General features: G+C 35.7%; 1 protein-coding gene across 2 annotated transcripts; it reads left to right on the forward strand.

Annotated features, from left to right (window-relative positions):
* Window positions 1–10,647: 10,647 nt before the first annotated feature.
* Window positions 10,648–15,467, forward strand: LOC103425306 (WAT1-related protein At1g43650-like). 2 transcript variants are annotated; one of them, XM_008363391.4, is made up of 7 exons: window positions 10,648–11,051; window positions 11,139–11,201; window positions 11,308–11,424; window positions 11,538–11,787; window positions 13,008–13,166; window positions 14,564–14,715; window positions 15,264–15,467. In XM_008363391.4, exons 1-7 carry the CDS (start codon window positions 10,864–10,866, stop codon window positions 15,382–15,384), a joined length of 1,050 nt encoding a protein of 349 aa, XP_008361613.1. In that variant the 5' UTR covers window positions 10,648–10,863; the 3' UTR covers window positions 15,385–15,467. The 2 variants fall into 2 exon arrangements, with proteins under 2 accessions (XP_008361613.1, XP_008361614.1); XM_008363392.4 differs by lacking the exon at window positions 15,264–15,467 and adding an exon at window positions 14,838–14,955.
* The last annotated feature ends 11,283 nt before the right edge of the window (window positions 15,468–26,750 follow it).

Below are 26,750 nucleotides of genomic sequence, written 5' to 3' on the forward strand. Positions count from 1 at the left end.
TGAGAGTGGGTTGCTCGTCGGGAGCAGGCTGGGTCACGAGAGCAGGCTGCTTGGCAGGAGTAGGCTGGGCCACGAGAGTGGGTTGCTTGGCAGGAACCGGCTGGGCCACCGGAGTGGGCTGCTCGACGAAAGCAGGCTGGGCCACGGGAGTGGGCTGCTCGTCGGGAGCAGGCTGGGTCACGAGAGCAGGCTGCTCGGCATGAGCAGGTTGGGCCGTGAGAGTGGGTTGCTTGACGGGAGCAGGCTGGATCACGGAAGCAGGCTGCTCAATGCGCGATGCATGTGAATACGAGGCTTGGGCTTGGGTCCACGTAAACTTGGATGGCACGGCTTGGATCGTGGTCTTGGTACCGTGAGCCTTGGATGGCACGGCTCGGGCCGTGGTGAAGGTTCCATGGACCTCGCCACGAGTGGCTACCAAAGTAGTCACTGCGGTGGTTCCCATGGTGGCCGTGGTGAAGGCACCATGGACCTCGCCGTGGGTGGCTACCGAGGTAGCCACCGCGGTGGAAACTCGTGGTGGTGATGCCGCTCCCCTTATTGTTGCATTTTGCCTCACGGATCTTTGGGCCGTGGTGAAGGTTCCATGGACCTCGCCACAAGTGGCTACCGAAGAAGCCACCGCGGTGGTTCCCATGGTGGCCGTGGTGAAGGCACCATGGACCTCGCCGTGGGTGGCTACCGAGGTAGCCACCGCGGTGGTTCCCATGGTGGAAACTCGTGGTGGTGATGCCGCTCCCCTTATTGTTGCATTTTGCCTCACGGATCTTTGGGCCGTGGTGAAGGCTCCATGGACCTCGCCACGAGTGGCTACCGAAGAAGCCACGAGTGGCTACCGAAGAAGCCACCGCGGTGGTTCCCATGGTGGCCGTGGTGAAGGCACCATGGACCTCGCCGCGGGTGGCTACCGAGGTAGCCACCACGGTGGTTCCCATGGTGGAAGCTCATGATGATGATGCCGCTCCCCTTATTGTCGCATTTAGCCTCACGGATCTCCGCAATCCCATTTCTTGAACATTAGAATTTTCACTTGTGGAATTTTCTAAATTTCTAGCCATTATATTTTGCTTATACGTTTTATCAAAGAACCTTTGCAAGTAAAAAATTCTAATAATAAGAACGTATGAAAAATATTCAAATGGACTAGAAAATAAAGAAAAAAAAAACCTTTTTGTGCGAGAGTCTTCTACGAGTATGGATTTCAACTCTCAATGAAAGCACCAATTTGTGGATGCAAATTTCTTCCTCCTCGATCTTGGACGATTTTGCACCTACAAAACAATTAACACCTTAGGTTAAGGCCAAGAGCCTCATGCGCCCACGATGAATGGGGGGGCTTTGGCCGAAGAACCTCCGATGCCAAAGTTAGAATTTAGAGAGAAAGAGTGTTTAGAGAATTTTGGGATTTTTGCCAAAGTGTTGGAAATAGCTTTTTGGTGAGAATGAGAGTATATTTATAGGGATAGGAGGTGGCTAGGGTTTTTAGGTTTAATTTAGGTTTAATTAGCCAATTTATTATGATAAATTTGCTAATTAAACATAAAGGGAATAAATGGATGGTTATAGAATCAATTGGCTAGCTTAATTGGGGTAGTAAAGTGGGAAAAGATAGGGAAAGTAGAAAGATTAAGGGGATGGCCGGCCATGTGATGTTTTAGGGTTGAATTGGTTGTATTTTGTGGTTATTTGGATATAATGGATGGTTTAATTGAGAATTAATGGGTTAATTAGGCAATAAACCCATTAATTAGCCAATTAACATAATTTAAAAGGAATGTGTTTGGGAATTACCTTGTAGAAAGGATTTGATGAGATGGACTTTGAATTGTTACCTATTTTGGGCACTTTTGTCTTGGTTGAAAGAGGGTTGCCCGCTGCTTGCGCGTAGGAACCTCGTTGTACTGCAAGGGTATTTTTGTCCTTTTTGTCCAAAAAACCCACATGTCGCCTTGTGAATATTTTTGGCTCCACAGCCAAAATGCTCTTTCAACAATGAAAGTAGCACATGAAAGAGTTAATACTAATGCCACAAATAACTGAAAGAGTACATTTTTCACACACACAAAAATGAGTGGGGGCATCCGCCCCCTCCGAGCCCAAGGTGGCTCCGTCCGTGTTTGTTCCAGAATTTTATACCATCTTACATGAGATCTTAGGTTGACAACTACATTTTTGAAAATAATTTGAATTTTATTAAATAAACAATTAAAAAACCCAGAAAGAAAAAACACTAAAGCTTAGGAACGTGAAACTACTTCTTCTTTCCCCTCCTCCTTCCTTCTCCTACTTTCACAGTTACTGAGCTCTCAATCAATGCTCGTAGCAAATTTAAATCATGTAGGAGCGTTGATTGAGAACTTCATGGGGACTAACCTTTGTTACTTCAATAATTATACAATACAACCGATTGCAGCAATAATTTTAAATCAACTAGCAAAACACAATTAAAAAAAAAAAAAAAGGCTTACAGACCAATTAAAGGAGTCAATGAAAAAATAGTGATAGATGTTTGTTAATAATCAAAACAGGGAAAGTAGACCGCGGATGAAACATGTAGGAGCATTGATCGAAAACTTCGTGGGGAAGACGGTCTTAAATTTTAGGTAGACGGTCTTAAATTTCAGGTAGACGGGTTATGGGTCTACTCCAACAACACTGATACTATCCCCATTTGGTCATCTGCTCAATCCGTCAGGTGTGAGATTTTATTACAAAAGGCCTTGGTGTTAGTTAAAGTGGGGTAATTCTATTTAAACTCATGTTTACTTCTCCCTCTGTCCGATGTGGGACAATTGGGATTCCAACACTCCCCTACACGTGAGACCCCATTTTATGGGTCACACGTGAAGTTTCACACATCGGTAACCATGTGGAGCCAAGCCGGGGCTCATCCGTTCGTGCGGGGCAATGGGGACCCACCCATTCACGTGGCATCTCTTGGCCTACATGGAGTCAAGTCGGAGTTCACCCATTCGCGCGGGGTCAAAGGGGACCTACTCGTTCACGTGGCAGTACGTGCCCGTTCCCTGGCTTTGATACCATCTTAAATTTCAGGTAGACGGGCCATGGGCCTACTCCAACAACAACGATACTGTTCCCACTTAGAGGAGGAGAGAGAAGGGTTTCACAATCCTAGATTTTTTGGGTTTTTCTTTTCTTTCATCTCTTTTGGGTTTTCTAACTATTTTTAATTAAATAAATATGTAAATTATTTTAAATGATGTGACTGTTCATTTAAGATGACACTTGAGATGGTATAAAATTATGGTACAAATAAATGATAATGTAGCATTACTCTATTTTTTTTTTTAAACAGGTAAGAGAGTCAAATGTTTTTTTTTTTTCTTTTCAAAATTGTAATAAAAATCTATCCTAGTTACTGGTTTTTGGAGATAAATCTTCAAACTTTTTCTTATCTAAATTGTAGAAATGGTCTGGACTATACCGCGACTTGCATTTTTGTTTATGACTCTAGTAATTGTTGCTCCTGTTCCCAAATTATGTCCAGTGTTGTTCTTTTCGTTGACTCTATCAATTTTTCTATTAAGTTGAGTGATGAATAGAAATTTGATCACCAGACCCTTTATGCAAATAAATCTTCATTTTTTGAAAAAAATTGAGATTAGGTGTAGGGCCCACTCCATATCAAGTTTTAACGATCTGAACATTCTATTTTGTAAATCTCGATTCATAGATCATTATTGCAAAAATTCAATTCAATCCGAAATTATTTGCCTATTTAATTTCTAGGGGAAATCTAGCCCAAGATATATTTTCTTTCCGAGGCTTATTTTACCCCAATGGTTGGAGATGGTTTGGAGGGGGTTTAAATCTTATATTTTAAGCTTTATCCCATATGTTATAGATGGTCTAAGAGAGAGATCTTATGTTTGAATTCAAGGGCGGAGCTACCATGGGCCTAGGGAGCGGATGCCCCCACTGAGATTTTTCTAATACTGGCATGCTGCTCAAACTGATCTGGTTTTGCAGCAGAAAGCCTCCACTGAGATTTTTCTGGTTCCTTCGATATGGTTTTGTAGAAGCAAAGCTGGGTCTTTGTTTTTTTTTTTTTTTTCAAAACCAGGCCAAAATGACGTCGTTTTGGTCCTGGTAAAAAAATAATTAAAAAAATGTAAACGAAACGGCGTTGTTTTGTGTATGTTTGAAAAAAAAAAACAAAAAAGCATGTTATAGTGGGGGACTACTTGTCCCCATGGTCCTAGACTCCCATTCCATCTCTCTATTTCATTTTCATTATTGCGGCTTGCCAATCAGAGAGCAACGTGGTGCTGCTCTTCCCCCAACAGCTTGAAACGGAACGGAATATGAGCAAAGTTGCTCTTCCCCCAGCCACGCTAGCAGGCAGCAGCCAGCCACTCCACTCCAGCCAGCCACTATTTAGCCGACATATATATATTTAGGTAAATTTTTTAATTCCTAAATCTATAATCCCTAACCCTAATTAATTATTTAAGACGAATTTTTGTTTAATTGGTATAGAAATATAGAATCATATGGATATGGTCATGCACTAATATGGTTATTGACTTATTGATTATTGATTATTGATATGAATTCTATGATTATTGATTAATGAAATTATGAAATTATGAATTCTATGAATATGGGTATACATTTATTCATATGATTAGTTGAATTAAATGTTTATTTGTTGAATAATTTGTATGCTTATTTGTCACATCCTGGCCCGAGGTCCACCACATCCCGGGCCCGCTCCACCACCGTTGCACGATATTGTCCGCTTTGGGCCTTGACTACGCACTTGGGGTTTTGTTTTTGGGAACTCACACAAGAACTTTCCAATGGGTCACCCATCATGGGATTGCTCTCGCGCGTTACTCGCTTAACTTCAGAGTTCTGATAGAACCCGAAGCCAGTGAGCTCCCAAAATACCTCATGCTATGTAGGGATGAGAATATACATATAAGGATCACTCCCCTGGGCGATGTGGGATGTTACATTATTGGTATTGGTTAATTGAATTGTTGCCTTGGTTGGATCTTGGTTTGATTAGATTGCTATGTTAAACAAAATGTCCCCTGTAGTATGTTATAGGGTTAAAGTTTTACATAAGTGTTCTTTAGCGACTTGGTTTCAAAAGGTCTCAATTGCATATCTAACTTGTTTCTCATGTGTTTTCATCCTGAAGGTTAGAAAAGATAGGATTTTTATTGAGATTTTTATTATAAGATTTTTATTGAGATTTTTATTCTATAAATTCTACAAATTATGTATGAACCTTATATGTTATTGGTATCAATATGAATGACTTCACAGACTAAAACATCATGAGGTTTTTCAAAAAAATATCAGTGCCGCCATCCCCAGTTATTAAGAAAAATAATGATACTCATGGACAAGATAGTACATAATTTATTTTATCAAATCTTCCATCAGATCCTGGTAAGCGAATTTGAATTTTGGATTACAATCCTAATATTCGAGATCAAGTACGAATAGCGTATGTGCTAGCTGGTCCTCAACAGCCTAAAACCCATAATTTTCCTTACAAGAAATATGGAGACACACAAAGACGATTCGACCCTGCTTGGTTTGATGATTTTCCTACTTGGTTGGAATATAGTGTAGAAAAAGATACTACCTTTTGTTTGTGTTGCTACCTTTTTAACCAAACATTGGAGAACAAACAGGTGGTGATTTCTTTGTTGGCGAAGGATTTTATAACTGGAAGAAGAAAGAAAGACTTCTAACTCATATTGGAGGCGTCAATAGTGCACACAATCAAGCATGGAGTAATTTTGAAGCTTTAAGGAGTCAAAAGCAACATATCCAGTCTTTTTTCTCTAAAACTCATGATGAAACTCGAATTCAATATAGAGCTCGGTTGAATGCATCAATCAATTGTTGTCGATTTCTTTTGAGACAAGGGCTTGCATTTCGTAGTAATGATGAATCTGAACATTCAAGCAATCATGGAAACTTTCTTGAGCTTCTATAGTTTCTTGCCGACCACAATGAGGATGTGAAAGCCATTACTTTGAAAAATGCTCAGAAGAATCACAAATTGACATCACCAGATATTCTAAAAGACATTGTAAATGCTTGTGCAACTGAGACGATCAAGGCTATTATTGAAGACGTTGGCACTTCGTTGTTCTCTATTTTGATTAATGAATCTCGCGACGTATCAACGAAGGAACAAATGGGCATTGTATTGTGTTATGTGGATAAAAATGGGCATGTCATTGAGTGTTTTATTGGCATTGAGCATGTTACTAGTACTGTTGCTCTCTCACTCAAGGAAATCATTGATGAGGTATTTTCTAGGCATAAATTGAGCATGTCTAGGTTGCGTGGGTAAGGTTACGATGGGGCCAGCAATATGCAAGGTGAGTTCAATGGTCTTAAAGCTCTTATTATGAAAGAAAGTGGTTGTGCCTATTATATTCATTGCTTTGCACATCAACTAGAATTAGCTCTTATAGTTGTGGCAAAGAAGAACATCCAAATTGAGTCTCTTTTTAGTATAGTTACTATTTTGGTAAATGTTGTTGGAGCTTCATCGAAGCGTTGTGATCTTCTTCGAGAGAAGAAATCTATTGCAGTTATTGAAGCACTAAACAGTGGTGAGTTTACAAGTGGGAAAGGCAAAAATCAAGAAACTACTTTGAAATGTGATGGAGAAAAACGTTGGGGTTCACACCTTGGTACTTTAGTAAGTATAATGACTATGTTTTCATCCATACTTGATATACTTGAAGTAATAGCAGATGATGGAGTAAGCTCTCAACAAAGATGTGAAGCGAATAATTTATTGGATTCCATGCAATCATTTGATTTTGTGTTTAATCTACACTTGATGAAAGATATACTAGGAATAACCAATGAATTGTCACAAGCATTGCAAAGGAAGGATCATGATATTGTAAATGCCATGACGTTGGTTGGAGTTTGTAAGCAATGGTTGGAGATAATGAGGAAAAGTGGTTGGGATTCTTTACTTAGTGAAGTCTCAGAATTTTGTCTTAAACATGATATTGATGCGCCTAATATGGATGATATGTTTCTTTCTTGAAGGCGAGGGCAATGAAAAGCACAAGCAGTCACAAATATGCATCATTATTATGTTGGAATATTTTATGTTGTTTTGGATTGGCAGCTTCAAGAACTAAATAATCGTTTCAATGAGACCAACACTGAGTTACTTCTTTGTTTGGCATGTTTATGTCTAGCCGACTCCTTCTCTGCTTTTGATAGCCAAAAGCTATTGCGTCTTGCCCAGTTTTATCCTAAATACTTCTTTATGAATGGGCTGGTGATACTTAAGATTCAACTTGAGACTTACATTGTGGATATGCAGTCTAGCATTGAGTTTTCAAGTTTAAAAGAGATTGGAGATCTTGCAAAAAAAAAAAAAAAAAGGTTCAATGCAAGAAACACAAGGTGTATTCACTAGTTTACTTGCTTGTGACATTAGCACTAACTCTTCCAGTTGCTACTGCAACCGTTGAAAGAGCATTTTCGGCCATGAAAATTTTGAAGAATCGATTGAGAAATCGGATGGGAGATCAATGGATGAATGATAACATGGTTATTTTTATAGAGAGAGATATTTGATGGTATTGGTAATGATGTTGTCATGCAACGCTTTCAGAACATGAAAACACGTCAAGGGATATTGTAAGGGACTGTTGTATAAAAAACTTTATGGATTAATATATAAGTATCATGTTTAGTAAATTCTTGAGCTTTTTAATTATGACTTTGTTGTTTGAGGATGCCTCTATTCACACAAATCTCTAGCTTCGTCCTTGTTTGAATTTCGTGGATGACGAATTTGATATCAATTAATTCTCTCACCCCTTAATGCAAATACATTGATCGGTGTATCAAGAAAAATTCTAAATTTTCTATATAAATAGTTGTGATTTCTAAATTTCATGAATGAGTGGCTAAGAACAACAAAATAAAACAACTCATCATTTTGCGCCAACATCACCTCCACTACTCTTACATGCCCACCACCATTGCCGCTACACCACCTTCTATCCTTACAACCACCACATCTCCACTGCTATTGATCCCAACGCCATCATCTTCACCATTATCAACATCTTCTCATGACCATGACCACAACATTCATAACTGTGGAAACATAAATTAACCACATCTAATAGGAGAACGACACATGAACTTTTAACTCCATATAACGGTTGTACCATTTAAGTCGTAGCAGACCATATGCTAGACCTTAATGGGCTAAGCATTTGCTTGCCCTATAGGTCTTAGGCCTTCAAGCTCATAAACATATCAAAGAACTTCAGAAAAATAACACCAGCCGCCACCCCTCCACTGCCCGCCACTACGGGCATCTCTCCTCATTTCTCCTGTCCGGCCGACAAGCCCCCAGCCAATAACACCAACGCGAAACTTCCATCTATACCCACTCTGGAAAGAAAGTCCTTGAAAAGGCAATCGAGAAGTCATCCATGCAAAGAACCTGCCATTTGGATCACAGCACCCAAGTTGAAGGAAAGCTAATGGGAATGCGTCGGTAGCTCAATATAATTCAAGAACCATTATTTATTTTTACTACAATAGAAGCCTTTTTTTTTTCTTCCTCTTTTTGATAATACGGAGAAGCCAATCCTATATGGTCAAAAACCAGGATAAACCATTCACTTATGAAATTGATGAGATAATTGTATTCACTCGCTGGGGAAATTTACTTGTTCACCCATTTTGTAGCTAATGAATTTTCAGTTACAAATATTATAATTGAAATCATTTATTTATTATTATCTTAAAGATCATCTATGCATAAAAAAAAAAAATTTAGAAATCGTTTATCCATTCATATACACACACACACATCAAAAAAAATAAACAGTTTATCATGAGGATGTTACTTGTTTACTAAAATCGTCAATTTTTTTCGCACACATGAAGGAAAAAACGATCTCCAAATTGAATAATTTTTTTTTTATAGATTTGATGTTTAGATGATAATAAAAGAGAAGACATGATTCAATTATGATATATATACAATTAGGTTACGTCAATTATAAGTGGATGGACAAGTAGGTTACTAGATAAGGCAGACACAAATATTATTAGAATATGGGCATAAGTGTAGCTGTATTTTGGCCGGATGTTTGAGTTAAAATTGGTTTACAAAGCCTTATTCGAAGAGGTTTGGATGTCCTACTTCATAAAAGAATAATGAAACTGAAAATTGATCCTAAATTACTTATATTAAAATAAGGAGACAAATTGGTTTCCTACAAGAATTTTAATAGAAGAATCGTATGGATTGTTTGTCTATGTAAATAGTGGCCACTAATCTCACTGAAAAAAGAAGCTCATTATTGGACCAAATGCCTATTCGTACAAGTATTACCCTACAACATTAGGATGTTACAAATGGTAAGGTTCCACCAAATTTTCAGTTAGCTGATATCTTGTCTAATTCATAATCCACTCAACCATTTTACTGGTCTGAGTGGTTTTCAATAGCAGGCTGATGGATGCTTAACAATGATCTTTTAAAATTGATTGGAAGACCTAATATCTCTCTAGCAGGCCTCACTCACGATCCTAAGAGTGGAAATGTGGAATTATCCAAGCCTATCTTAATTACACCAATAATATTGAATTATATGTATTTTTGGTTTGGAACTGCAATAGTATTGGTTTATTCCACAATCAATTATCGGGAATCTTCCTTGAGCATGTCACAAAGAGTAGTGTGCTTATGCATGACATAGCCATTTATCTTAGGATTTTTAGCTAAAATTATTCTCGAGATTAGCATAACTTCTCATTTTGGTTTCTGACATTGAAAATCGATAAAAGTGGTCCCTAAGTTTGTCCACAGTCAATCATTTTGTAAAAAATGTCCGCTAAAATACATGATTAGGTGGAGCAAGCTCAAGAAAAATTTTCCTAGAGGTGGTAAAATTTTCTGGCTAGGTGGAGCATTGCTCAAGAAACTCCTAATCGGGGGTGGAGTTGCAAAAAACCATGCCACTCTTGGTACAAGCATTTAGTAGTGATGCCAAGAACTTTGATCGATCTATGTGTTTAATGGTTTAATTATTAACAAAATAAATGGGATAATTTGTTTGAGGTAATAAAATACTTCAATACACACTGATTTTCGAGCAATGGTCCCTGAATTTTAGCTCAATTGGAGATGTCCCTGAACTAAAAATTTGTGAGTATTGGTTCCTGAACTTATTATAATATGGAGCAATTATCATTTTGGCTAACTCCGTTAGAACTTCCGTTCATTTGATGTCCCTTTAAACCCTTTATCTTGGATGGAAATTCTAACATAGTTAGCCAAAAGGATCTTTGCTCCACATTATAACAAATTCAGGGATCAATACTCACAAATTTTTAGTTCAAATACCAAAGCTCCAATTGAGACAAAGTTTTGGGACCATTAATCCAATTTTCTCATTTGTACTGGAGAAGTAAATGAGAGAAATTGTAGCATGTTGTGTTAACCTTAGTTAGAGAGAAAAATGTTTTTATTGATCTTAGTTGCATAGAAAAATTGTTTCTACTAAACTGCATTAAAAGATGAAATGTCTATCGATCTATGCTGAAATATAAAATTATACATGGGGTAAACAAAATTTTCCATTCGATGTTCTAACACCTCAGTCTTGCTATGTGTGTCTTGCTATGTGTGTGTGTGTGTATATGCATGTGCGTGTGTGCGCGCGCGCATAAAAGTAGCAATAGCCAATAGGGACTTAAAGCAGATTGAAAGCCTCTTGGAGCAAAAGCAAATTTAGACTCTAGAGCAAGCATCGTTGTCTATATATATGGAAATCCGAGCTTCTCAAATTGGAGCCCAATGCCATAGATGAAATGAAGAGTTTAGTAATGGAGAGTCGTAAGGCTTATATTGCAATGCTCTTCATACAATTTGTGTATGCAGGTATGGCTTTGTTCTCTAAGGCAGCAATTTCTAAAGGAATGAACCCTTTTGTCTTTGTGGTTTATCGTCAAGCTTTTGCCTCCCTTGCCTTGGCTCCCTTTGCTTTCTTCCTTGAAAGGTAGTTAATTACTCCTCCTAATTAGTCCCACTCTTCCATTTAATTAGTGTTATTGTTTTTGAATTTTGAATTTTTCTGAATTTTCAGTTCAATAGAAGCTCCTCTTTCCTACACCTTACTCTGCAAGATTTTCTTAGTTTCCTTATCTGGGTACGTATGAACTTCGGTTTTTGCTCTCATCAACATTTCAATTAATCAAGTTCTCTAATCTGATATTACATATGCTCTCTAACAATCATTCATACATTTTTTTTAGGATTACCCTGAGTTTAAATCTCTACTATGTTGCAATCAACTACACCTCTGCAACCTTTGCTGCAGCCACCACCACTTTAATTCCTGCTATCACTTTTGTCATGGCGGTTTTATTAAGGTAATTAAATTAAACTATATATAATATTTGACTTGTTAATTAAGGTATGTATACAGTTAGTTTGTCAAATATTGAAGTAGAAATTTGGTTTTGAATCAACTATTTATGTGCAGGATGGAAAGCATTTCTATGAAACGTTGGTATGGAGCGGCCAAGGTGTTGGGTTCTGTCACAAGCTTTTCAGGAGCATTGGTGTTTGCTTTAGTGAAAGGGCCTTCCATAAAGTTCAACTGGGTTCCATCAAATCAAAGGCAAATTCCAGACTCCTCCTCATCATCTTCCTCCACAGGAGGAGAGTGGTTAAAAGGTTCCCTCATCATGCTCTCAGCCAATACTGCATGGTCTTTGTGGCTAATTCTACAGGTTCATCTCATCCCCACCACTAGCTGTACTTATTGTCTGTACACGAGAGATTCTAACTCAAGACCTCATGCGCATCTAATCACCACCATTATATTTAACTACTGTATTGAAGTGGAATTCTTCTTTAATAGATATAATTAAGAAAAAAATGTTTTCTTACGAGACAGTGAATTTGGAATAAGTCAGCTTGACAGCATACGTCTGTAAAAGAACAATTTTATCTGTAAGATTTTTTTTTAGGGAATTTTAACAAAAAACTCCCGGTACGGTTTATTTTAACTAAAAATTATATTTTTACACTAAAAAATCAAGGAAAAATTAGTATCTGGTCCCTAGTTCTTACTGTTCATTGACTAAAACCTTATTAGTTCTCAAATTTTGATTCAAGTCCCTATCATTAATGTGATAATGAATTTACATGTTTATTATATAATTTTTTTAATATAAAAAATAGTAATTAATTTAGGGTTTAATACTCACACCTCTATTAAATTTCTAATTAATTTTCAATTCAAACATTTCGAAAATAATAAAAAATTAAATTAAATTAAGTTTGTACCTATTAGTTTTTTTTTATATATAAAAAGATTCTCAATTTTTTAATCTTAAATGTACCCATTCATATATTTTTTCAATTTTTTTAATCTTCAATATACCCATTATCAAATATATCAATTTGTTATATGTAAAATGTACCTTTTTTTAATATAAAATCCATTCAAAATTTTTAATCCATGTTTAAACTTATATGGGTACATTCTTTTTCGTTGATTTGAGAATGTATCCATGTTTTGGTACAATAATTTTTTTTGTTAATTTTGGTTAATGTACCCATACATAAATGTACACACACACACACACAATATAATAGAGAGTATAATTTATATTTTATTATTTTTAATCCCATAAATTATGGGTTTTATTTAAAATCTCATTAATATAAACAATTACAAATTTCAATTTTTAATTTTTAATTTAAAAAATATAGTAACTTACATTATTACATTAATGTCAGGGACCTCAATAAAAAACTAAAAACTAACAAGGTTTCAATCAAAGAATATTGATAGCTAGGGACCGCATTCAAAGTGTCCCAAAAATCAATCATGATACTATTCACTTTACCCTTTATTTTGTCCATATCGTTAAAACTTAAAGTTTTCAAGCCATTTTCATTAGTTTTCCTTTTATTGCCTTGTTAACTAGTGCTTGTGTTCTAGGGTCCCATTCTCAAGCAGTATCCGGCAAAGTTGAGGCTTACCACTCTCCAATGCTTCTTCAGCTGCTTGATGTCAGCTTTCTGGGCCATTGCATTTGAGAGAAACCCATCAGCTTGGAATATTGGATGGGATATTCATCTTCTCTCTGTGGTCTATTGTGTAAGTCACTAATATCCACCCACATATAAGTTATTGCACACAACACGTATACATTTTGCGTTTCTCTAATTTTACTAATAACAATGAAAAAGAAAAAAGAAAGAGTGAAAAAGTAATTATATACGCCGGTTGTATGCATGAAATTTTTATTTTCGATCAGCACGTGTACTTTAATCATTTTGTATCCAACCACGAAATTTTTTTTACACGTACGTTTATGTTTTACACTATGTTTCTTTCATTTAATGGATAATATAACAATAAAAGAACAAGTGGTATAATCATTGTATACACCCGGTGTATGCATGAAATTACTATTTAAAATAATATTTTTTTTTGAACAAACGATATTATCTACACTAAGAGTGAGGGGGTGAATTTAGCCTCCCTATGAGCTAAGCAATAATATGGTTTAAATTCGTTTTTAGCCATGATCAAACTTAAGACATTTCACTTACAAGTAAAAATGAATATCACTAGACCGCAGTACTGAGTGGCGTCCAATAATCACTTTTATCTATGCATGAAATGACTGCATTATAAATAAAATAACAATTAACATTTGCAACAATACAACAAAGATCTTTTGTTTTAAGAACTAAATCACAATGAGAATTGCATGCCATTTAAATTCCTTTGGATTATTCTAGGGGTGCGCTATTCACATTTTTTTTTTTACTTTTCGTATACCCTTTGTTCATTTATGTTATTTGATTTTCTTCAATTCATTCAATCTGACTGCTGAAGATTAAGAGTGTGTAGGAAGTAAAAATGAGTGTATGGACAACACATCCCTATATCTAATTCAACATATAATATATAAGTGGCTCAATTTGGACCTTATATCTAATACAACATATGTATATGTAAGTGGCTCAATTAATTCATAAAAAGGTACTATTTGAAAATATTCTTGGGTTCTATATGGCTCCTATTCCCTACAAAGAGATAGGATAAGACTCATTTTTGGCCTATTAGTATTCAGAGGGTTGTTATGAGATCACATACATATTTCTCAAGCATTACATATATATCCATGGGCATGCATAAATATAAACTCACACACACACACACACATATATATATATATATATATATGTATGTATGGAGAATATTGCTCAAGCATTAACTGGTTAGTAATTTAATACGGTGCTAATTATGCATTTGGGCCATGCATAAATATAAACTCACTCACACACACACACACACACACATATATATGTATGTATGGAGAATATTGCTCAAGCATTAACTGGTTAGTAATTTAATACGGTGCTAATTATGCATTTGGGCCCCATGCAATGTTTTTTTATGGTCTAAACCATTTATTTTTATTTTTAATTTTCAATCATAAGTCATCCTTACAGATACAGTGAAAATTTTATTGGTAATGACAGGGCGTAATTGTAACTGGGATTACTTATTGGCTACAAGTTTGGGCCATAGAGAAGAAAGGCCCAGTTTTCACTGCAATGTTCACTCCATTATCACTTATTATAACAGCCATCTTCTCAGCATTGATATGGAAAGAAGCCATCTACTGGGGAAGGTCCATATCTATATCTATCATATATTTATTTATTTATTATTATATTTCAACATTTCATTTTCAAGATTGAGAGGCACCAACTTTTATCTCAACTTCTTAAATATCATCTCTTCATGTCACAGATTGGAGAGGCACCAACTTTCATCTCATCATATCACATTTTCGATAGTGTAGATTAATATAGAATATCGCTTGTATTAAAAAATATATATAAAAATTGAGAAGGGATGATTAAATTTCTCTTTTGGTTCATCTCTATTATAGTATTGTGCATTGCTTTTTCCTTTTTCTTGATCAAATAGTACTATATATTTCTTGAAATTAAAGAATTTTAGATTAAATAAAACTTTATTAAGAACAAATACAGAGATTTAGAAAGTAAACGATAACATAGAGGACGTAATACTTATTGAATCCTCGTTTTTCAAATCAAAGTTGGGACAATTAACAATGTGTTTAACGATACTTGTTAATCGCTGATGTCAGATTACATATATGAGTAAAATGAATACGATTATTTTGTTGATTGAATTTAGTTATTGTTGCAGTATTGGAGGGGGTGTATTGCTGATTGCGGGTCTCTATAGCGTTTTGTGGGGAAAGAAGAAAGAGGAACAAAAAAGCAAAGAAAGTGATCAAAAACAAGAAAACAAGCAGGAAGTCGTATAATATTAAATGTGATATAGATGGGAGGGGATTCCAGAGAATTTGTTTCAATGATTGAATCAATAAAACGCATTTCACACATAAAAGTTTTGATGAAGACCATTTGGAGCTGTTATTATCATCTTTTTTGTAGCTACCAATCGAGTGCTAAAGTTTCTATTTTTTTCTAAGATTTTATTTTAGTAGTATTCTAAATTTGTGTTGCATACGTATATCTACATGGGTGCTATCAAATAGATATGTATTTACTAAATTCACGAGCGGAGGCGCGCTAAAATTTATGAATGGTTAAACTTCGCGGATTAAGTGTAAATTCGCATGGTGGTGTATATATGGGTAGCTTTGCAAGGCAACAATACATACTCTTAGCTTGAAAAATTCTAAAAGAGCAAAAAAGCACCTAAGATAACCAGAATAATACTTGGGAATTACCAACCTAAATATATGGACTTATTACATGGTTCAATAGTATTACACCACCTACTCACTCCTTTCCTTCCTCCCATTGGTTATGTCATTGGAAAGTATTAAGCCAAAGTAATAAGCAGTATATTTGCAAAGTAATAAGCAGTATGTTTGCAAAGTACTAATAGTATATCTGTGAGGCAGCATTACTACAAAAAAGTGTTTGCCCAACACAATTTGTCGGAAAAAATGTTTATTAGTTTGATTAGTTATTAGTCATATTAGTATAGTCTACTCTAGGATTCAAATTCAAATATTTCTTTTCATTATGTAGTTACGTAATGGAACGATATCATAGAAACAGTGCTTAAATCCTCCTTCAAATATTTCAGGTAGTCCTCCTTCAAATATTCCGAATAGTTCACAACAAAGTAAGAGCACTAAGTTGGATGAAATATTGGCTAATATTTTTGCAGACCTTGGGCATAGACACCATATGCTTGATTATCCACCTAATTATCGTGAAGCAATTCCTAGATACTATATCCAAAATGAACCTTGCCAACCTAAATCCTACATCATTCCAAGGAAAGTTAGTTACAATCGATGTCTTATCACTCATTGATTTGATAATTTTGAGTGGGTGGAGTATAGTCTAGTAAAAGATGTTGCATTTTGCCGTTATTGTTATTGAAAAATAGTTTACAAATTGGAAAGGACCTGAAAATTTTCGAGATCAAGAGGGAGGTGTTCAAAGTCTTCATAATAAAGCTTTACAACAAGTTAGAGATTTGATGACACAAAAACCACACATTGAAACATTTGTGATAAAGCAAACCGATGAAGCTTGCATTAATTATCACACCTTATTGAGTGGAGCACTTGATTGCACAAGATGGTTATTGTGACAAGGTATCATCGAAATCAAGCAATACGAGTAATTATGTGGAGCTTATGCAATTTCTTACCGATCATAATGAGATAGTTAGGAAGGTTGTGTTTGAGAATGCTCCCAAGAATCTCAAGTGTTCTTTTTCCAATATTAAAAAAGATCTTGTCCATGCATGTGTTTTTAAAACTATTAATGTAACCACTAAAGATATGGAAGGTGCATTGTTTTCTCTTTTGGTTGATGGATCACGTGATGTTTCAATTAAAGAGCAAATGACGGTGGTATTGCGTTATATGAACAAACAATGAGAAACAATTGAAAGATTTTTGGGTGTTCAACATGTCTCATCTACAGCTAATAGCTTGGTTGAAGAAGCCACATAGAGATTGTTTGCTACAACAAATTTGATTATGTTCAAGTCACGAGGACATGATGAAGTTAGTAATATGAAAGGTGAGCTAAATGGTCTAAAATCAAAGATTTTGAACAATATCCTCAAGCATTCTATGTTCATTATTTTGCACACCAACTCCAACTAGCTCTTGTATTTGTAGCAAAGGGAAATGAGAATGGTGCCAATTTCTTCAACATGCCAGTCCTTTGGTGAATCTTATTGGATCATCATGTATGCATCGTTATGCATTTAGACAGAAACACCAAAAAAAAAAAATTAAGAAAACTGTTGATATTGATCTTGCAACGGGTAAAGGGTTAAATCAAGAAAGCAGCCTCATGAGTTCTAGTAATACAGGGTGAAGCTCACATTATGGTACTATAGTTAGTATTGTTGTTATGTTTGAAGCCGTGGTGGAGGTGCTTAAATGGATTAAAGGTGATGACAACCAAGATAATCTTGGTGAAGCAAATAGGTTATTTAAAGACATACTAACTTTTGATTTGTGTTTCACCTTTTTTTTATGAGACATATATTGAGAATTACAAATGAGTTATCACAAGCTATAAAAGAAAGATCAAGATATTATGAATGCGATAGCATTAGTGGAAGTATGCAAGCAAAGATTACAATCCTTGAGAGATGAGAACTCTGGGGGACTTGTTTCATGATGTACAAAAATTTTATGAGAAACATGATATTATCGTTCCTACCATGAAGGATTTGCATTTAGTACCTGAAAAATCAAGGTGTAAAGCTCCAAAACCCACAAATTTCCATTGCTATCATGTGCACCTCTATTTTCAAGTCCTTGATATGCAACTAAAGAAATTGAATGGTCGCTTCAATGAGGTAAACACTGAGTTGCTTCTTTGCATGGCATGTTTGAGTTTGGTGAATATTTTTGCATCTTTTGGCAAAGCAAAATTGTTCGTTTAGCATAATTTTATCTGTTGTGCTTGGCTCATATACTTATGAGTTGGCAACAATTTTGATAGTGTAACTTTCTGAGTGCTACAGGGAAATGGCAGTAACCACTTTGTGTTTGGCTTTCGGTTATGGCATGGATGTCTTGTTTCAAGAGAAGACATGGTGACTACCACAAGCAAAGTTGGAAGCAAGACTTGACTTTGTGGTTGCTTGCACACAATTGTGCATGTTTTATTTTATATGTATTAAATGACAAATGGAGAAAAGTTGTACTTTATAGACTAGGTATAGACTTTGATGCATGCTAGGTAGGCTAGGTGATAATTATGTCATGTGAACTTAAGACTTTTGGGTCTTGTTTGTTGGTATAGTTGCTAGTGTATGCCTATAACTAGATGCAATATTTGTGCATTTAGAAATGCATTGAGAGAGCATCCAAAGGAGAACACAAAGAGAGAAAATATAGAGTGAGAGTGAGAAACTCTTGGGGAGAGTGAGGCTTTTAGTAAAATTGTGTGAGGGTACAAGGGATTGGGGTTTGGGTTATGTTGATTTAACGCAAGTGTATCTTGTACTAGTTATTCTCATAGTGAAGAGCAATATCTCTTGGAAGACGTAGGTAGATTTTTGCCGAACCTCGTAAATTTCTCGGTGTCTTTATTTCTTGTATTTTATTCTGTTCAACTGAGGATGATTTGGTGAAGTTGTAATCTGAATCTCGTTTCCGCATTGACAAACGGGCCAAGGCACAACATTATCCTCAAAATTTTGATCGAATGGACTTCATGAATCTTCTAATTTAACTTGACGATTCATGATATAAAGATGCACAATGAGTTTTCATCATTGAGAGGAATTAGTGATCTTGCAAAACAGTTGGTGAAGACCGAGATGTGTGCATGTCATATGTTAGTGTATAAGCTTCTTACATTGGCTTTGGTGTTATCGTTGCAACCATTTCGGCGAAGAGAGCTTTTTCTTCTATGAAAATTGTAAAAACACCATTGGGTAACAAAATGGGGGATAATGGCTAAGTGATAGTAGTTCATTTATATTGAGAAAGATGTATATGCCTTTATTGATAATAAGCCTATTATGTGAAGTTTTCATCACATGAAACTTCACTGGCAACAATTATAATTTGTTTGTATTGATAAGTTATGAAAAACATTATTAGATAAAAGGATTTGGTTGTTGCCATTTTTTGAACCTTGCACATTTTTAAATTCGCCCATCCCCCTAACAATTGCTGGCTTCGCCACTGCCCTTGGGACACTCAATCTCCAAGGGATCCTTAGTCTCCTGGCCATGGTCGCTCTCTTGTCAACCTTCCACCTCCGCCTTCCACGTACAATTAGAGACAACAGTTTTTGAGCAACAAAACATTCCAAACAACATATTTGGTTCATCTTATGACAACTTAATTAGTGAGATAGACTCAGAATCTCTCCCTTAATTCATCAATCCCAACAAAATAAGTAAAACAGGAAGATGCTTTTCAAGGATCCAACGGATTTTGCAAAAGCTAAGTCATCTTCACCTTCAAACCCGAATAGGTTATTATGAGTTGTGCCTATCATTGTATCAGTCAATCAGCTCTGGACCTTGTTAATGAACATTTTAATCATGAGATTACCTATCATTGAATAAATATCGGTAGGAACTTTTTCGGTTATGCTGTTTAGTAGGAAATTTTCGAGATGTCTAGCACACATTGCATATAATTCAATACATTGATGTACCTTATTGTTTGAGTACTTTGATCTTAGCTTGTTTTGTTACACTTGGCCAAATTATTCTTTATTGTGTTGTATGGATTTGTATGCATGTATGCATGTATTTATACATCAAATTTTCATATTGGTGGATTAAAATATTTAACCACATGGACTCAAGAAATTGACATTCAATATTTTGGTAGGTATGTCATATACGTTGTGAGTAAGTCATCGTTACAACTACCATTGTCTGGAAATGAAGCATTCTCTGTTGCGGGCCAAAAATTGCTGCCGAATGGCTGAGGCGTACATCGAAAGATTTTTGCATGGTGTTAGAGGTGTGTAATTCTTGCCATGATCCTTTATATTTGACATCAAAAAGATGATCAGAGAACTAGTGACATTAATAACATCTCCCAACCGTTAGATCAGAACATAAAATGAGAGGATGCACACTCTATCACAAGATTAATCATATGGTCGTGCAAACCAAATTTAGTTAAACAATGATGAGTATAGCTTGAGCCCAAAACGTAATTTAATGTTCGCTGACCTATCTATGTGGACCAATAATATTAAAAACCTGTCATTTTAGTTTTCTCCCAAAATTTTGCTATCATTGTAACCAAACAACCAATATTTCCTTTAAACCCGTGACCAAACAAAAGCCTTCTTCCTCCATCTCCATTTTGAACCTGTGAGACCAACTAGACCTTGTGCTCGTGTCCTTATCGTGACATCCTCGATATTTTAAAGTATCTTGTAAAACCCGTTAAAATGAACGAGTAATATGATATGATTTGATTTTAACTTGTTAATATTAATAAGTAATGTAATATGATCTGTTACCCGTTACCCGTTAAAGAAAATATATTTTACTTCAATAAATAATCAAATGAAAATCTTACTACTAAATCAGTATTTACATACCACATTTTCCCTTAAATATTATTTCAAAATATAAAAACACATTTGTCTTTTAAGTGAGATCAAAGAATCCAATGGTATGGATTTAATCTCACATAAGTGAAATTAAATCATATTCCAATTGTTGTTGTAAGGTTTTTTAAATAGTTTTTTTTAATTAATGTAGAAGTGTGAAAAATGTAAAAAAAAAATGTACAAATGCTCGTAATGAGAAGTGATTTAAACTTAACTATTGACTGTTGTTTACGCTCACGCTCCATTCTTCTCACCGAATTTTAATTTTTCTTTTTCAGATTTTTTTTTTGTTTTTTTTGAGAAGAAATAGGTTTTCGTTTTTGAAAACATAATCTTTTAACGGTTGCAGAGAGATGAATGGTTTAGATCGTTGATATTACGTTCGGATTTTCACGGTTAGAGAAAATATTGTTTGGAGTTTATAAAGTCTCTAAAAACTATATGTTGCATCCCGTCCCAAAGTAATCGTATTGTATTCCTTGACATCTACTTGAATGGTAGTAGATTGTCACATCCCGTCCTAAATTTAATCGTATAGTATCCTTGACACTCGGAAATTTCTAAAATGCCTTGACGAGCTAAGTGGAAATCCTATGTGAACATCTGAGTCTTAGTCATGCTTTGTCCCTTTTCATGTCTTTCTATGTAGTATGTATCCTTACGAGCATTTGAGCGTGAATGAGGCGTAAATTGGACAGTTTACACACATTTCCCAAAGAGGAGCAAAATGGTAATTTTGTACTATCGGAATCCATTACTTGCTTATCGAGATAGCAGCGGGGTGTCAGTATTGCATGCAGCAAACTATGATATTGATGGCCTATTCGTAGGACTAGTTAAGCAAGTGGCAAGTAGGCCCGTCTCCGTTAGTATTTTATTAATTAGGTCTCATGCCTAATTAATTATTGTTGAGCTTGACCCAAAGACACACATCCACACATACTACGATAAGGTGATCATAAAAACTATAATTGTGACATGTAAGTCACATTTCACCACATTGAATAAAAAAATCATCAACTTAATTGATAATAATTTGACCGTTCAATTAAATATCCAAAATGTGTAAATTATACAATTTCAAAACCTTTAGTGGACCATTTTAAAAAAAAAATTGAAGTCCATTTCAAAAATAACCTCAAACCTTGAGGGTGTGAAATGTAATCCCATATCCTCTTTCTCAATTTCCAAGCACTCATCTTCTCTCTCAACAAGAAGCCAAGTAGGCACCGCCTTTCATAAGTGTCCACGGACAAGTGTGGCCTCGTCGAATCAGGCATCGTCCGCAAGCTCCAAGATGAAGGCTGCAACAAATTCGTCCTGCATTCACGTCGAGCGCGACCTCACTTGCCAAACCGTTTCACCACTGACACAGTCGAAAAATTAGGGTATACTGTTTCGTGTTTAAAAGCTAAGTTGACACTCCCATCCATGGGCTATGGGCTATGTAGTTTGAGCTTATGAGATCTTGTACTACACAAGGCTGAAGCATTTGACATGATGAAGTCTCTCATGAGCTTCCAGAAAGTAGGACTGTACTTGTAATATGAGGTCACTAATCCTTTGAGCTCTGTAGCCTATATCGCAACATGATAAGGCTATGTGCAGATACAAAAATCGCTAACTAGTCACAACAAACGTGTGCAATTGTACGAAATTTCGTGGGCAGCTAATCATGGAGCTATACATTATGTCACCAATCCATTGAGATGTGTAACTCGTAGATAGAGTTATATGTGTGCACGAAAATCGCTAACTTGTCACAGCAAATGTGTGAATGTGTGGAAATTTGTGGGCAATAATTCAAGAAATGTACTGCACTTTTGAGGCCACAAATCCTTTTAGTTGCCTAGCGCATCGTGAGAGAGTTCCGTGTGAACACGAAAATTGCAAAATTGTCACAACAAACATGTATTGTTGTGTGAAAATTTGTGGGCAGCAGTTCAAAGAACATACTGCACTTATTCTTCTCCCGATAAAAAGCTCGGATCCCCATGGATTGGGCCAAGGGCCCAGAATCCTTTAGTTAGCTAAGTCTTTATAAAGACTATAGTGACTAATTCTTGGAAACACAGGCTTAGGTTGCACTGGACAGCCGTACACATCCACATATATCCCGGCAATATCATTTCTCAGAAGAGAGCATACTAAAAAATTGTTGAGGTATTAGTTTACCCTCTCGTACTTGAGAGCATACTAGAGTCAACCATGAGTATATATATATTCTTTTCACTTTCTTCATACTTGTACATTAATTATTATAAATTTTTATTTATTTTGGACTTTCTAAAAATATTGTTTGTGAGGGTTTGTAGGGTTTTAAAATTCATACGACGATGTACCCACCATCAAAGCGTAGATCTAGAATGTGATCACATGTGTTTGCATATTTTTTTTTCACATTTTCACCCTTGTATTTATTATGTATTTTATAATGTGCTTTGGAATTTTTTAATCTCACTATCAAACTAACTTTTTTTTAACGGGTTACCCGCAGATAAACTTAGTAAGGCAAGATAATGAACTGGTTAGTTAATGTGTTGACCAGAAATCCATTATTTCATGTAGGGTTAATCGGTCGTACAAGTGTGGTTTACATGTATCAATTTGCACAATTGGATATTTGAACGGTCTAAATATTTATCAATTAAGTTGATGAGTTCTTTAGTCAATACGGTGCAAATGTGGTTTACATGTTATCTCAATTATGAGTTTCATGCTCACCATGTCATCAATTTAAATTTAGTAAAGAATCAAATAGTTCATTAGACAAAAGGCATAAAGCGATACAATTTCAAAACATTAAGAAATAGGGTAGTGCTATTCACACACCTATTTTTACCTCTCACACACCCTTGTTAAATTTCGGTCATTGATATTCTTAAATTCATTCGATCTGACGGTCAAAAATTAAGAGGGATGTGTGAGAAGTAGAAATAAGTGTGTTTGATAGCACTACCCTAAGAAATAATGTGAGAAAATTAAAATCTCGTGGCCCCGTTTTGAAAATCACTCCATACATGGAGAGTGTGAAATGTAGTTTGCCCTAAAAAAAATATGTTAATGCTATGCGTGAGTCAACATATGTGAAATAGAACAGTCGACCTTGCACATAGTAATCGATCTCGTTAATGTCCAATCTCCCGAACTTAGATCTCCCCGACGCCATTTAAAGTCAGAAACTTGACGAATTCATCGCATATGGTCTCACTCACTGTCTCTCCCTCACAAATCTCAGATTCCGTTTTCCATTCATATCTATCGGTCAGTGTCAGTCCAGCTTAATATGAGTTGTAGCAACAAGAAATTCTTATTCGTTTGCTTGTATTTGGAGTTATCTTTTCATTATTTTCTCGTAGTTGTCCATTTGAAGTCGACTTTCCAACTCACAATAAATTTTACAGCTACAAAGATTACAAAAGAACAAGTGATGACACAAATGATACGGACTTCTCAATTTTATAATTTAATTGGTGACGAACAATAATTCTTAGCTTTGTAATCATCTAATTCCCTTCTATGAAAAAAAAAATCTGAAAAAATCTGAAGCTGATACGTAGACTCTTATTCATAATTGACGAGAATTGCTCCTCATTAATTTGGCTAAGCCTACACTCGTTCCGCATACACACATATATAAGTATTTTGCAAGTGGTGTACGGTCATAATGGTTAGAGACATCCTCTTCAATCTATTGTTTTCTGATTCGATGTAAATTAATATAGATTAAGGTAGAATATTACTTTTATTGAAAAATAATAGTATTGAAACCCTTACTCTTTTGCTTCATAAGGAAACGCATTCACACTTCTTTTCCGAATAATATTCGTTCACACTTCAAGACATTCTCCAAATTATTTAATCTAATAGAAGCAATCCATTTAAAAGAATATTGCTTAAAGTAATCAACTTTCATGAGGGATTCTTTAAATAAGGTCATTTGAAGGATACTTTGTGGAGTTTATTTTGGAAATTTTTCAAACTCTAAACTGTCTTATTTTTAATTCATCATGCGTGTATTGTTTTTGAAAAAAATTAAATAAATTCAAAACTATTGATAAATTTAATTGTAATGAAGAAAATAAATGAACATAAAATTTAAAAAAAAAAACTAAAATGACCACTATTTATCCAAGTTCATATGGTTTTTATTTGGATGAATTTTTAGAAAAATGGTATTTGAGAGAAGATTTTAAAAACGACATTGTATGTAAGCATTTCTTTGTCTGATGATCTTAATTGGCCCGACTAAAGAGATGCCATTTTTTTTTACCGTCAACTTTGAGTAATGCTAACGAATAAATTTGTAGACAAAATTTGTAAATTAAACTGTGTCACCAATAAGAAATGAGTGCGTTTATCAATACTTAAGTAATAATACAATCTTCAACTTCCATGTTGTTGTAGGCCTATTTGATTGAACGATCTAGGGTTTAGAGAGAGAGAGGGGGCCGGCCACTATTAGAGAGAAGAGAGATTGATTTAATTGTGAGGTGTGTTTGATTCACCCCATTGTGCCTTTATTTATAGCAGTAGAAAGGGTAAAACATTTCCCTTTAGGATTACAACATTTAATAGGTAATCTAAATCCTAATAGGAATATAAGATACTTTCCCAGATTCCCTAGGATTTACACAATTACATTCCTATTCTAAATATGACTGCAACACTTCCCCTTGAGTGTGTAAATACTCAACAAACCATCGCATCAGATCTTCAACAGATAAGGTAGAATAGTTGATGAAGTCATCGGCACAAAGGGTGATCGCGAGTCTCAAATTTATTTTGAAGTATGCATTTGCAAAAACTCACAAAAACCTTGCTATGGTAAAACCCAAGGAATAGGGAAAACCCATAGACTAAGGAGAAAAGTAAGAAAATATGCATAATGTCTAAACACTCGTCAAACTGAACGAAGGTAGTGAACTCATTGGAGTATGATCAACCCAGGATGGATGCCTCATTAAAACCTCATTAGGTAGCAAAAACCCAGTGGGAAAAATGCTCCTAATCGTAGGAAAAACAGTACATGATCATGTGAGTATGCTTCTATATACTCCCCCTGAGTTAGACATAACTTCTAAATAAGAGAACTACAAGTGATTCAACTCAGATAATTTACGCATACCAATTCCTTGGACGAGCTTCTGAAATGTAGACTTGAGCAATGACTTGGCAAAGAGATCGGCCAGGTTGTCCTGGGAATGGATTTGCTTGACTTCAATGTTTTGATGCTGCTGCTGGTGTGAGTAAAAGAACTTTGGCGTTATGTGCTTGGTGTTGTCTCCTTTAATGTATCCTTTCTTCAGCTACTTTACATGCTGCATTGTCTTCAAAGATCGTCGTAAGAAGGTCAACAACTGATGTAAGACTACTAGTGCTTCAAATATGTTCCATAACTTCTCTCAGCCAAAAGCACTCACACGATGCTTCATGTAGGGCGAGAATCTCAACATGGTTAGACGAAGTCGCAACTAGAGTTTGCTTAGTAGACCTCTAAGATATAGCAGTGTCTTCAACGGTAAAGACATAACCCGTTTGAGAACGTGCTCTATGTGGGTCAGATAGATATCCAGCATCTACGTAACCAACAAAGCGAGAATCAATCCGAAAGCCATAGGGGGCGGCAACACTTAGAGATTCACGGGTATATAACAAGCCCAAATCCATAGTACCTTTGAGGTAGCGGAAAATGTCTTTAACACCATTTCAGTGCCTGCATATGGGTGCATTGCTGTATCTAGCTAATAGATTCATAGCGAAGGAGATGTCGAGTCTAGTGCATTGAGCCAAGTATAATAAAGCCCCAATTGCACTAAGCTAAGGAACTTCGGGTTCCAAAATCTCTTCCTCATCCTTCTTTGGACGGAAGGAATCTCGTTTAGCATCTAAAGTCCGAACGACCATGGGTGTACTCGACGACTTCGCTTTATCCTCATTAAAACGTCGCAACACCTTTTGGGTGTAGTTCGATTGATGTATTAGGATTCCATCTGAACAATGCTCGATCTCCGGGCCGAGACAATATCGAGTTTTCTCAAGATCATTCATCTCAAATTCTGATTTCAAGTGTGTAGCAATTTCCTCA

This window comes from Malus domestica, chromosome 05, assembly GCF_042453785.1.
Source record: "Malus domestica chromosome 05, GDT2T_hap1".
Classification (NCBI taxonomy): domain Eukaryota; kingdom Viridiplantae; phylum Streptophyta; class Magnoliopsida; order Rosales; family Rosaceae; genus Malus; species Malus domestica.